This window comes from Balaenoptera physalus, assembly GCF_965194825.1.
Source record: "Balaenoptera physalus genome assembly, chromosome: 2".
NCBI classification, from domain to species: domain Eukaryota; kingdom Metazoa; phylum Chordata; class Mammalia; order Artiodactyla; family Balaenopteridae; genus Balaenoptera; species Balaenoptera physalus.
Window position 1 is genome coordinate 76,325,198 of NC_138883.1, and position 12,957 is coordinate 76,338,154.

At 52.8% G+C, this 12,957-nt stretch overlaps 1 protein-coding gene across 6 annotated transcripts in view; it reads left to right on the forward strand.

Annotated features, from left to right (window-relative positions):
- TEP1 (telomerase associated protein 1) overlaps positions 1-12,957 on the forward strand; it is a 40,683-nt gene extending 27,726 nt beyond the window's left edge. For 2 of the 6 annotated variants that reach the window (XM_082452328.1, XM_082452330.1), the window contains 28 exons: positions 358-450; positions 744-876; positions 1,016-1,166; positions 1,418-1,551; positions 1,737-1,825; positions 2,114-2,228; positions 2,671-2,911; positions 3,107-3,230; positions 4,147-4,271; positions 4,392-4,491; positions 4,701-4,856; positions 5,003-5,215; positions 5,432-5,585; positions 5,695-5,907; positions 6,541-6,701; positions 6,941-7,054; positions 8,041-8,148; positions 8,511-8,643; positions 8,727-8,803; positions 8,910-9,042; positions 9,182-9,318; positions 9,478-9,602; positions 10,710-10,853; positions 11,000-11,096; positions 11,830-11,935; positions 12,042-12,247; positions 12,377-12,481; positions 12,725-12,957. In XM_082452328.1, the coding sequence (XP_082308454.1) occupies positions 358-450; positions 744-876; positions 1,016-1,166; positions 1,418-1,551; positions 1,737-1,825; positions 2,114-2,228; positions 2,671-2,911; positions 3,107-3,230; positions 4,147-4,271; positions 4,392-4,491; positions 4,701-4,856; positions 5,003-5,215; positions 5,432-5,585; positions 5,695-5,907; positions 6,541-6,701; positions 6,941-7,054; positions 8,041-8,148; positions 8,511-8,643; positions 8,727-8,803; positions 8,910-9,042; positions 9,182-9,318; positions 9,478-9,602; positions 10,710-10,853; positions 11,000-11,096; positions 11,830-11,935; positions 12,042-12,247; positions 12,377-12,481; positions 12,725-12,847 (3,810 nt within the window). In that variant the 3' untranslated portion in view covers positions 12,848-12,957. Of the gene's footprint in view, positions 1-357; positions 451-743; positions 877-1,015; positions 1,167-1,417; positions 1,552-1,736; positions 1,826-2,113; positions 2,229-2,670; positions 2,912-3,106; positions 3,231-4,146; positions 4,272-4,391; positions 4,492-4,700; positions 4,857-5,002; positions 5,216-5,431; positions 5,586-5,694; positions 5,908-6,540; positions 6,702-6,940; positions 7,055-8,040; positions 8,149-8,510; positions 8,644-8,726; positions 8,804-8,909; positions 9,043-9,181; positions 9,319-9,477; positions 9,603-10,709; positions 10,854-10,999; positions 11,097-11,829; positions 11,936-12,041; positions 12,248-12,376; positions 12,482-12,724 lie in introns of those variants that run through there. The other 4 variants (XM_082452329.1, XM_082452331.1, XR_014261211.1 and 1 more) reach the window with 4 other exon arrangements.

The window sequence follows — 12,957 nt, forward strand, 5'->3', positions numbered from 1 at the left end:
AGCCGAGGGAAGTTGTCAGTAAGATAACTGCGATTCCTTATAATGTCACCCATTCCTTTTCTCCTGGTGAATGGCCTCTCCAGGGCCTGTCCGGGCGAGGGCAGGAGAAAGCTGTGGCTGTCGAATGGGGTAGGCTGAACCACGGGGGGTTTTCTGAAAGTGGAGCTGGCTGGCTAGAGCAGTGCAGGGCAGGGATGGCTGTGTCCTGCGGTGATGCCACGGGTCTCTTCCCCGGTGGGGGCTCTTAGAGGAGAAGCTGCCCCGCACTGGGCTTGGTGCCAGGACGGAGGGCAGCGGGTGGAGGGCGGGCTGTGGGCAGGCTCTCTGGTCCTTGTGCTGAGTCCTCTGAGTCTTCAGATGCAGCTGCTGCTGGTGAAGCGAGGGTCAGCCCTGCCCTTCTACCTGCGCTTGGTCACTGATCACCTGAGGCTCTTCACGCTCTTTGAGCAGGTCAGTGGAGGATGTGAACGCTCACTCTTCATCTTCTAAGTCCTAATCCCACTTCCCAGTCTCCACTCAGCCCCTTGCATCCCCATCCCTCCCCTTCTCCCACCCTCATCCTTTGCCATCGTGTGATCACCCATTCCTCGTCCACACCCCCCAGCCCTGCTTCTCTCCCACCAGTGTCGCTCTTTCCTTGTCATCCCTTCCCACGGTTTTTTCTGCTGTCCCCTCCCCTACACAACCAAAGCTGCTTCTCCCCCTCCCCTGACTGACTCAGGCCCCTCCCTGTCCCCTCCCAGGTGTCTGAGAGACTCCGGACCCTGCCCGCTACTGTCCCTCTGCTGCTGCAGCACATCCTGGGCACCTTGGAACAAGAGCATGGCCCTGATGTCTTTCCCCAGGCCTTGGCCACTCTTGAGGTCACACGCAGCGGTCAGTACTTGGAGTGGGCTCAGGGGTCGGATGACCTTCAGTTCAGCTGGGGCCTCAGCAAGCGGTGCAAGGAGGGACTAGGTGTCATGGGGATGGGTACATTGCGTGGTTTAGGGCCTCAGAGAGCTTGGGTTTTTAGGTCTGACTGTGGACCAGTTGCATGGAGTGTTGAGCGCATGGCGGATACTTCCCAGGGGGACCAAGACCTGGGAAGAAGCAGTGGCTGCTGGTAACAGCAGGGACCCCTACCCCATGGGTTCGTTGGCCTACCTCGTCCAGAGTCTGCGCAGGTATAGGTGCCCCCAGCTGAGCTCCCACTAACTTCTGTACCTCCCTGTCTTTGAGCCAGGGCCCCATGTGATCCTCTCTTCATCCTACCCTTCCCTCCGTATAGCCCCTGACACTTGTCTCCCAGACGCTGAATGGCTGTCACTCAAGTTACCACTGTTTGAGGTGGGAATGGGAACCCACAGCTGTGCCAGACACTCACTTACAGGCCTCCTCCCTCTTGTCCTGCCTTCTCTCCCTCACACGGGATCAGTTTGCTAGGGGAGGGACCCCTGGAGCGCCCTGGTGCCCGGCTTTGCCTCCGTGATGGGCCCCTGAGAACAGCCGCTAAATGCCGCTATGGGAAGAGGCCAGAGCTGGAGAAGACGGCACACATCCTCATCGCAGGTGACTGTAGCCCAGTTAACCCCCGGGACACTGACCGTGGGACCTGGCGCTCCACATCGGCTGGCCCTCTCACCTGCTACCCCAGGGGGTGGATGGCTATTGCTGTAGCCTGAGGGATGTGATCTTTGGAGATACTTCAGGGCCAAGCCTGTCTCAGTGTCTGTTCCTGTGACCCACACCTGCAGCTCAGCTCTGGAAGACGTGTGACCCTGATGCCTCAGGTACCTTCCGAAGTTGCCCTCCTGAAGCTCTGGGAGACCTGCCGTATCACCTGGTTAGTCCCCAGACCCTACAGGCACCCTCTCCCAAGGAACTTCTTTGGCTCTTCTGAGACCCCTCTCCCCCGTGACCGCCACCATCATCCCCACTGCCGTTATCACCCCCACCCCCTTCCCAAACACCGTGTACCTTTCTCCTTTCAGTTTTCCTGCCCTCGTCCTTCAGGTCCTTTGTCCCAGCTCCTAAGTCTAGGTCTTAGCTGCACAGGCAGGGTCCAAGACTAGACTGTCCCTCCTCACCAGCCTCATCACATCCCTCATGAATCCAGTCTGACTTTTCCCAGCTCCAGAGCGGGAACCGTGGCTTTCTTGCAAAGTTCCTTACCAGTCTCCACGTGGTGGCCGCACACCTGGAACTGGGTCTGATCTCTCAGCTCCTGGAGGCCCATGCCCTCTATGGTGAGATGAGTTACTGGGTGGAGTCTTCTCCAAGCTGTGGCTCCTGGGTGTGTTCATGGGAGGGCCTGCTCAGAGGGAGGTGTAATGGAAAGAACAGTTGAATTTCTGTTCCAAGGTGAAGAGGCCAAGAGGGTAAGCAAGTGATTCTTGGGAGACCTTTTGCTTAGGTCTCTTAAACCAGAGGCTCTCACACTTTATTTAGTGGGCCTACAATTACCTGGGAAACTTGTTGAAACTGCTGATCCCTGCATCCCCAGATTCTGGTTTCCTAGGTCTGGAGTGGGACCCAAAGCTTTGTCCTTTTAACAGATGTTCCTGATGTGGGACCAGAGGGCCACACTTTGAGACTTAGCATTTTAGACACATCATATGATTGACTTGGTGCTGGGGTGAATGGGGGTCCAGGCTGGCTCTCCAATGACACCCCACATCTCTTCTATAGCTTCCTCAGTCCCTGACGAGGAACAGAAGCTTCCTGAGGCTGATGTTGCTGTATTTCACACCTTCCTGAGGCAGCAGGCTTCAGTCCTCAGCCAGTACCCACTGCTCCTGCACCAGCAGGCAGCCAACCAGCCTCTGGACTCGCCCCTTTGCCTCCAGGCCCCCCAGCTCTCCCAGCGATGGCACCTCCAGCACATGCTACGTTGGCTTAATAAACCCCAGACCATGAGGGGCCAGCAAAGGTAAAACCCTTGACCCCAGATGCTGGCAAACCTGCCAGAGAGCAAGCTGCAGCCCTCTCTGAAACTGGAGAGTAAAGAACAGACCGCAGTCACCATGGAGAGGGGGATTCAGGCCCAGAAATGCAGAAACGAATTCCCATCCTCTTCCTTCCCCTCATTCCTCATCTCCTCCCTTTCTTGCTGTTCTTCCTCTAGCTCCAGCCTGTCCCTGGCAGTTTCCTCATCCCCCACAGCTGTGGCCTTCTCCCCCAGTGGGCAAAGAGCAGCTGTGGGCACTGCCAGTGGGACGGTTTACCTGTTGGACCTGAGAACCTGGCCGGTACGACAGGCAAGGCGGGGTGGGATTTACCTTCAGAAAAGCCTCACGTCCCGCCCCAAGCCCGAGGCAAGCCAAACCCACCTGTTATCACCCTATTTGTTTCAGCAACTTTACTTTCCTCACATCAGATCACAAGGGCTTGGTCAAAAAAACCAATCCCACAGCAAATGCTTGCTGTATACCTGCTTTCCAAGGCACCGTACTAAGCACTGCAGGGAACGCAGGGCTTAGGACATTGTCTTTGCCCACCAGGTGGTCAGTTTTGTTGAAAAACAAGGCATACAAGGTAAAAAGGGAACCAAAACATAGCCATGTGGCATAGGTAAGAGCTAAGTGAGTTGTGCAGTTACTGGAGGACATAGGATGGAGAGGGGGAGGGGTTCCGGGTTGAGCGAGGAGCCCGGGCGAAGACGCTGGGGGGATGTTCCCTCTAAGTTGCTGAGAGCAGTGGCAGCAGAGTGTGTGTGAGACAGGGCGGTAGTAGGTTAGGCTGGAGAGGTGGGTTCTGCAGCCACAGCCGCCGTCTCCTCTTCCGCCCATGTCAGTGCCCCCCGCCCCCCACAGGCGTGTGTGTGACGTCATTCCCGCCTCAGAAGCACCAAACCTTCTGTGACTCGGGGTTACGTATGGGGTTTGAAGTGAGGGGGACGATGTGACCTCACTTGGATCGTGAGGTCCCACTTGAAGCTGTTCGAGCTTGGCCTAGGTCTGGAGTAGGGCCCAAAGCTTTGCACTTTTCACAGGGGCTCCTGCTGTGGGGCCAGAGGGCCAGAGTTTGAGACTTAGCAGGGAGTGTGGAGAGCTAAGGGCTCCAGCCCTTCTAGCCATTGCCTCCTTCCTGGTTGGGGCTCGGAGGGGCTGGACATGGAGTGGTCAGGGGAGTGTCCTGAGGGCGCTTGCCCGCTCACTGTCACAGGAGGAGAGGTCTGTGGTGAGTGGCTGTGATGGGGTCTCCTCTTGTTCGTTCCTCTCCGACAACGCCCTCTTTCTTACTGGCTTTGACGGGCTCCTGGAGCTCTGGGACCTGCAGCACGGTTGTCGGTAAGGGGCTCCTCACGTCTCAGCGTGAGGGCCGTCCCTGTTTGTTGGAAGCCCAGGGCGGGAGGGGGATGAGGAGGGAGCCTGTGGCCCGGGGCCCCTGACCTTGTCTCCCTGGGATAGGGTGCTCCAGATCAAGGCTCACCAGCACCAGATCACCGGCTGCTGCCTGGGCCCAGACGGCCGGCTTCTGGCCACCGTGTGCCTGGGGGGAGGCCTGAAGGTAACGACCAGGGGGCTGTGGTGGTGAAAGCGGCCCTGAACTCGGAGTCAGCCCTGTGAGGTTGTTCTCCTCAGCGCGGCAGAGGCTCTGGCTGCCTGGCCTGCTGAGGGCAGGGGATTGGACAAGGTGGCCCCTGGAGCTCTGGGACTGAGCAGCTCAGGCATCTGTGTTCAGCACCCTGAGTCCTCCTCCCCTTCTCTCTCCTCCAGCTGTGGGACACAGTCCGCGGGCAGCTGGCCTCCCAGCACACCTGTCCCAAGCCCCTCAACTGCATCGCTTTCCACCCAGAGGGGCAGGTGATAGCCGTTGGCAGCTGGGCTGGCACTTTCAGCTTCTTCCAGGTGGATGGGCTCAAAGTCACCAAGGTGAGAGGAGCCGGCTGGCCCTGGGGAAGGAAGCGCGGGAGGGTGGGAGTGGAGGGTGGGAAATGGCGGACACCTGCATCCTGGGTCACTCTTGGTTTGGCTTGAGAGCAGGGCCCTGACGTTCCAGTTTCTACCTCTCCACGCAGGAACTGGGGGCCCCAGGAGCCTCTGTCCGTGCCTTGGCCTTCAGTGTGTCTGGGCGGGCTGTAGCTGTGGGCCGGCTGGACGGGATGGTGGAGCTCTGGGTCTGGCAGGAGGGGACACGGCTGGCTGCCTTCCCTGCGCACCATGGCTTTGTTACTGCTGCCCTTTTCCTGCGTGCTGGGTGCCAGTTACTGACGGCTGGAGAGGATGGCAAGGTCAGGTTACAGAGGGCTGGTGGTGGGCTATGAGGAGGGGGGTGCAAAGGTGTGGGACTATTTGGGGGAGGGTGGCGCCTTTGCCGAGGAGTCTGGAGGAGCTTGTGCTACAGGGAGGGGGTGCGGTGTGTGCACAGTAGCTCTCGGAGACGAGTCTCTGGAAGGAGGACTTTAATGGGGGGTGGGTTATCTTTAAGCCCCTTTCTTGGCCCTCAGGTTCAGGTGTGGTCCGGGTCTCTGGGTCGTCCCCGTGGGCGCCTAGGTTCCCCCTCTCTCTCTTCTGCCCTCTCCGTGGCCCTCAGCCCAGATGGTGATCAGGTGGCTGTTGGGTACCGAGCAGATGGCATTCGGATCTACACAATCTCTTCAGGTACTGGAGGGAGAAGGGTTGGAGTGTCTGAGCCTGGAAAGGGCCCCTCTCCCCCAACTCTGGCCCCCTTTCCAAGCATCTTACTCTGTTGTTGTCCCTCATTCTCTAGGTTCCCAGGGGGCTCAGTGTCAAGCGCTAGATGTGGCAGTGTCTGCACTGGCCTGGCTCAGCCCTAAGGTGTTGGCGAGCGGTGCAGAAGATGGGGCCCTGCAGGGCTGGATGCTCCAGGGAGGCTCCCTTCAGTCCCTCTGGCGCTTGTCCAGACACCGGAAGCCTGTGCTGGCACTGGCCACGTCCCAGGAACTCTTGGCTGCTGCCTCAGGTACGGCTGGGCAATGGGCAGGGTCGTGAATCACTGTTCCTTTCAAATATGCTGACACCTTTCTTCAATTTGTATGTATATGTATGCATGAAAATACACACACCTATCTAACTTTTTTTTACAACTTGCAAAGTGCTTTTAAATGCATTTATCTTGCATAATCAGTCTAGACTGTTTCTTCTTGTTCCCTAACCCTGATTCTGGGACCTCTTTGTAATTCCTGTCACCCTTTGAGTTTCTGCCTAGTGGGGGATTTTGCTGTGTAGAAGGGATGGGTTTCCCTTAGGAGAAGAGAGAGACATTAAGGTGAAAATGGCCTTAGTCCTCTCTAGGTAAGAGGCTTGTTCAAAGTGACACTGTGCACTTTAGAAGAGGAGGCTGCGGAGGTGCAGTCGGGAGTTAGAAGGAGACAGCCGCAGAGCCGGAGCTGGGAGTGCCTGGCATTCCTGTCCTGTGCCCTCACATGGTGACTGGTCCTCGTCCAGGGCCTGGGTGGGACTCACGGCGTCCCTCCCTTGGAGCTGTGCCCTCAGACATCACCTTCAGCCCCCATGATTGCCTTTGTCTTTGGCCTCCCAGGCCTGTGTCACTTCCTCTTTTAGAAAATCTTCCTCTCTCCCATTTCTAATGCAGAGGACTTCACAGTACGGCTGTGGCCAAGGCAGTTGCTGGCTTTGCCACAAAAGACAGAAGACTTTCCCTGTGGCACTGAGCTCCGGGGACACGAGGGCCCCGTAAGCTGCTGTAGCTTCAGCACTGATGGATGCAGCCTGGCCACCGGGGGCAGGGATCGGGTGAGCTGCAGGGCCCTCCTCCCCATGGGCCCCCAGCCCCTCTGGTCCTGGATTCCTGAGCAGCTCACTTCCCACTGCTTCCTCCAGCTTTTTGCTTTGCTCAGTGGCCTGTATGGGATCTGTCCACCCGTCCTCCTTTGATATTCCCCCTTTCCTTGAAATTTTTTGCCTGAGATGGCCCTGGTGTTCCTACCTCTGTCCTATGGTCCTGATGGCTTCCTCTCTTGGGGCCTGTCCAGAGTCTGCTCTGCTGGGATGTGAGGACACCCAAAGCCCCTGTTCTGATTTGCTCCTTCTCTGCCTGTCACCGAGACTGGGTCACTGGCTGTGCCTGGACCAAAGACAACCTCGTGGTGAGTGAAGGGGTGGGCGGTGGCACAAAGCTCAGCAGGGCTCCTGGGGGAAGACAACACGTCCCACCTCATCCTGTTCCTAATACCCAGTTATAATATAGTATTATAGTGTTAATATAATTTTCTAACACTCAGTATAATAGCTCACGTTTATTGAGCACTTAGTATGTGCCAGACATTGGATTAAGCCCTTCGCATATATGGCCTCATTTAGTCTTTACAACACCCCATAAAGAAGATACTACTATTCTCTCTATTTCATAGACAAGGATATTGAGCTCAGCTAGATTAAAGACCATTTCCAAGGTCATGTAAGTGAAGAAGCTGAGCCAGTAAACTTTATGATAAGAAAGCCCATGCTCTTAACAAGAACACAGAACTGTCTCCCCAAGGGCTGAGGATGCCCTGTCCCTGCAGGTAAAGGTACTGCTATGATTTCTTTGGTCCTGAGTGAAAAATGGGTCTCAAATTATGCACTCGGCGTTGGTAAAGCCTAGTTTTCCAACGCAGAGTCCCTGTTGTTCTCAAAAAGAAATGAGTAGCAATTGAATAGACTTGTCATAGTCTGTCCTACCCCTGACTTCTAGGCAGCCAGATCTCTCCTGAGCGTTGGAGACGTCTCACCTCTGTCGGGGTGACACAAAGTTGTTGTTGACTGACATTATGTTAATAACAAGGACAATAGCTACTATTTATTCAATGCTCACTATGTACCAGGTATCCTGCTAAGTCCTTTACGTAGATGCTTCAGCCCCATATCAGTAGGTACGCTGTCATTATCCTAGTTGAAAAGATGAGAAGCCTGAGGCCCAGAGAGATGAACTTGCCCCAGGTCACCAAGCAATGAATGGTGGAACTAGGATTTGAGCCCAGGACAGCCCTTGCCGTTCATCACCAGGCTTACAGCCCTCCACCCTACGTTACAAGTACAGAGAAATGCTGGAGGGATGCTGATTATTCCACTCCTCTGCCCTCTGACTCTGCAGGTCTCCTGCTCCAGTGATGGCTCTGTAGGGCTGTGGGACCCAGAGTCGAGACAGCAGCTTGGTCAGTTCCTGGGTCACCAGAGTGCCGTGAGCGCCGTGCTGGCCGTGGTGAGAAGGCAGTGGAGAGCTCACTGGGGGTCCCTGGGAAGGTTAAGGGGGCTTTGGGAGACTGGATGCATTGCGTATCTAATCCCAAAGGCAAAAGGAGTATAAAGAGTGAGATGCTTGGGCCTGGATTAGAGCAGGATTAGGGTGTTGAGGCTGAGGGTTGGTGTGAGGGTAGGGAGAGCGTGACAACACAGCATCTCAGTATCAGGACCTCGTGAGCCTCCCAGCCCCACTCTCCGGGGTGTCCTCATTCTTTGACATCTTCTAGGCTCTTAATGCTGAGCCCACACCTCTGTGGCGGGAGTTGTAATTCCCATGTCCCGCTCAGTGTGACTCTTCTCTGATCCTGTGCTCTGGGGCAGGAGGAGCACGTGGTATCTGTGGGCCGAGATGGGACCTTGAAAGTGTGGGACCATCAGGGTGTGGAGATGACCAGCATCGCTGCTCACTCAGGACCCATCAGCCACTGTGCAGCTGCCCTGGAGCCCAGTGCAGGTAACGAAATGTCAGCCACCTTCCCGTCCCCGCTGCCTGTTCCCTTCTCCCCTTCTCCTGACTCAGTTTCTGTGTCTTATCAGCTGGCCAGCTGGGGTCAGAGCTTCTGGTGGTAACTGTGGGATTGGATGGGGCCACACGGTTGTGGCATCCACTCTTGGTGAGTTCCCTGAAAGGCCTTGGGTGGGGGCAGTGGAGAGGGTATGATGGAACCACATCCTGTTGTGTCACCTCCCCACTGTTCCATCTCCATCCTTTCCTCCTAGGTGTTTCAAACACACACCCTCCTGGGACACAGTGGCCCAGTCAGTGCAGCTGCTGTTTCAGAAACCTCAGGCCTCCTGCTGACCGCCTCAGAGGATGGTTCCATACAGCTCTGGCAGGTACCTGAAGAAGCAGGTGAGTGAGGTGTGGAGAGACGCAAGGTGTGAAAGGGGGGTGTGTTAGTCGGACGCAGAAGGTCAAGGGTAGCCTGCTATCTCCTCTTGTATCCCAACAGTGGTCCAGCTCCTAATGAATCATTTCCTTTCTTCTCCAGATGACACATATATACCCAGGAGTCATGCAGCCATCACTGCTGTGGCCTGGGCCCCAGACGGTTCTATAGCAGTGTCTGGGAATCAAGCTGGGGAACTCACCTTGTGGCAGGAAGCTAAGGCTGTGGCCACAGCACAGGTGAGTTGGGTCAACTTCAGTTCTTTGTTTATGTGAATTCTGCTCTGGCTGTATATCTGATGGTATGTGCCGGGGTTAGAGGTTGCGTAGATGCCTGGGATGGGGAAGAAGGTTAATCCTGGTTCCTCAGAAATACTGAAATAAACTTGTATTCACTAGGCTCCAGGCCGCATCAGTGCTCTGATCTGGTACTCAGCACACACCTTGATTGTTGTCAGTGCTGATGAAAAAGTCAGCGAGTGGCAAGTGGAACTGCAGAAGGGTTCAGCACCCAGAAATTTCAGGTGAAATGAGGTGGCTGGGTTAATGAATACAGTTACATCTGGGATTTTGCTCAAATCACTCCCTTCTACTTCTGAACTAGGTCAATAGGATGTTAGTAAGCAGGAAAAAGTCACTGGGAAATTGTTTTCTGCTCCTTATCATGTGAATTTAAGTAATAATTATCAAGTGCCTACTTTATGCTAAGCTCTGGGCCAGGCAGTATGAACCAGATTGAAATTAATTTTTAACTAAGGGAGCTCGAAGTACAGGAATGTGCAGATAAGTAAACTGCCAACAATATGCAGAGTGATTACTGCTATAATAAAGATATATATATATTTTTATATATATATTTTTATATGTATATATTTTATATACATATATGTAAAATTCCTGGGGCTGCAGAATTTAAGAAATTTACTGTTTACAAAAGAGTTGCTATTTGAGATTGGGCTTAGAGGATGAGTAGGAGTTTTCTGAATCAGTAAGGGAAGGGAATGGTGTTTTTAGGAAGAGGAGGTAGCATTAACAAAAGGCATGGAGGCATGAGAGTGCATGGTGTGTTCTGAGTATAGCTCAGTCTTTGGGTTCTTGGTGCGAGTGGTGGTGGGGAATTGGATTGAAAAAATAAACTGGGGCCAGGCTGTAGAGGGCACAGTGCTAAGAATTTTGAGCAGAATAATTATCTGAATTTTAGAAAGAGAACTCTAGTGGCCACATGGAGGATGGTTAGTAGTAGAGAGATACTAAACGTAGGGCGACCACATTTACAGCTGATGCTCTAGTCCAGGGAAGACAGAACGTGAGCCCTGACCTGGGCAGTGGGGATGAAAAGGAGAGATAAAGATTTCGGCATGTGTTGCCAGTAGACTCCACAGTGCTTATCAGTCAGTTGGAGGTCAGGAGGGAAGGAAAGGACAGGAATGTTAGAGATTCCTGGTTTGAGCAGATAAGGTGATGATGGCATGATGAATACTAATATAACAAAAACAGAAAGAGGAACAAAATGTGCAGGGACGGTGATGCATTTTGTTTTACACTTTACTCCTGAGGAATTCATGGGGAACTGAGAGAGGTGGACTAAAGTAGAATCTTTCTCTGTCCATGTATCCTTTTCTGCGCTATAGTCTTCGCCTGAACCGAGTTCTGCAGGAGGACTTAGGGTTCCTGACAGGTGTAAGTCTGGTCCCTGACGGTCACTCCCTCATCTTGGCCAAAGCAGATTTGCAGTTACTGCACATGAAGCCAGGTGATGAGCCCTCTGTAATCTGGTAAGATCCAAAATGTTTTCTCTTGGGCTGGAGAAAGAGGAAAAGTGGGTTAGTGGCTACCCTGAGTTTGGGTCTAACTAGAACAAACATCGGGGTCTAACGGAGAGGTGTTCCTGGGCTTAGCCTCTTTCTTTCTTATAAACCAGGAGAAGCTATTCAGAAGATCCTATAATGTTGTCCACCCACCAGGACTATGGTGTGTTTGTCCTGCAGTCAATGAAACTTAGAGTTCTTTCTTTCTCAGTAAGTTCTGTCTGGGTATGTGTTAAAACAAACATTTGCCCAGGACCAATGTTTTAAAGCCTTGGGGCCATGATGGAGGATAAGAGGAAGGAAGGGAAAAGCAGTTGGTTCCAAATCCCCTTCTCTTCCTTCAACTGTAGCTCTACTTAAGAGCATTTTATATTGGGTTTCCCTGTAAGATTTCACTGATACTAAAAAGGATTCTAGTGTTTAAAAGAATCGTGGGAAACCATAAACCTAGTTTTTTTAATTGCATTTTCTTCATGTCTGTCTTGTCTTGCCACTGTGAGTATTAGCAGTGTCTGGAACAGTACGGATATATCTCATAGCCATTATGTGGGGCGAGAGAAGCCAGACACAAAAGAGTACATATTACATGATTTCACCTAAATGAAGTTCAAGAACAAGCAAAACTAATTTATAGTGACAGAAGTCAGAATATTGTTAGCTCTGGGGGTGGTGATACTCTGGTATTGACTGGGAAGGGGCATCAAGGCAACTCTCCAGGGTGACGGAAATGTTCTACATCTTGATCTGGGCAGGGATTACATGGATGTATACACGTGTAAAATTTTATCAAGATGTCCATTTAAGATTTGTGTATCAGTACTTTACTGTATTTAGGATACGATTTTAAAAAATCTTGACCAGCCCAGAGCAGAAAAGAGTTGCTTTGTCTGGGCAGCAGTAAGTGATACAAGTAGGCTAATCAAAATGATCTATCCTTTCACAGAGCCAAAAGGAATTAGGAGAGTTTGAAGAGTGCCCGGAATTTGATCTGAGCTTAGAGAATCCTAATAAGACCCTCATATTGGTAACTCAGGCCAAACCTGAATCTGGTGAGTGGTGATGGGAGGGCCCAAGGAATCCAGAGGTGGCCTAGGGGAGGATGGTGGATCCTTCAAAGTCTAAGACCTGGCTCAAACTCTGCCCTTGAAATGGCAGAGTCCTCATTTTTGTGTGCCAGCTCTGATGGGACGCTGTGGAACCTAGCTAGATGCAACGTTGAAGGAGAATGGACCACAGATAATATCTGGCAGGAAAAAGTAGAAATGCCTGAAACCCGAACTCCAGAGACAGACGCATGTGTATGTGCTGACACGTATACCCGTCCAGCAGTGCCACAGCTAAAGACACGGCAGCGTAGAAAGGTGAGTTTGAGGGAAAGGTCACAGACGTTGGGGAGGAGGCTCTAGGTCTGACCCAGCGGACTTCTCTGCTTCCTTGTCTGAGGAGGGTCCACTGAGAACTCACCACACCTCTTCCCCTCCCTCCCTAAGATTCACACGGGCTCTGTCACAGCCCTCCACGTGCTGCCTGAGTTGCTGGTGACAGCTTCAAAGGACAGAGATGTTAAACTGTGGGAGAGACCCAGTATGCAGCTCGTAAGTGTGTGTGTGTGTGTGTGTGTGTGTGTGTGTGTGTGTGTGTAAGGAGGGCTAAAGGGATGTCATAGAGCAAACTTGGGGTAAGAAAGGGCAAAAGATCAAGATTGTTTTCTTCTGTCCTTCTTGCAATAATGTGCAACTAACCTGTTTCTAAACAAAAGTCATTGGTGTGAGACAAATAAGTTAGTAAGGAGGCCCTAGGCTTGTAGCCCACATCTCCCGTTTTTGTTCCCATCGTAGCTGGGCCTGTTCCGATGTGAAGGGGCAGTGAGCTGCCTGGAACCTTGGCTGGGTCCTAACTCTACCCTGCAGCTCGCAGTGGGAGACACGCAGGGCAATGTATACTTTCTGTCCTGGGAATGAAGATCACTGCTCAGGGCAAAGAGACCGCTTGTGCTAGAGATGCAAAGCCTGAAGACACCAGTGGCTACGTTCTTGATACAATTATATAAATAAAAGGTCGGAAAATCTCA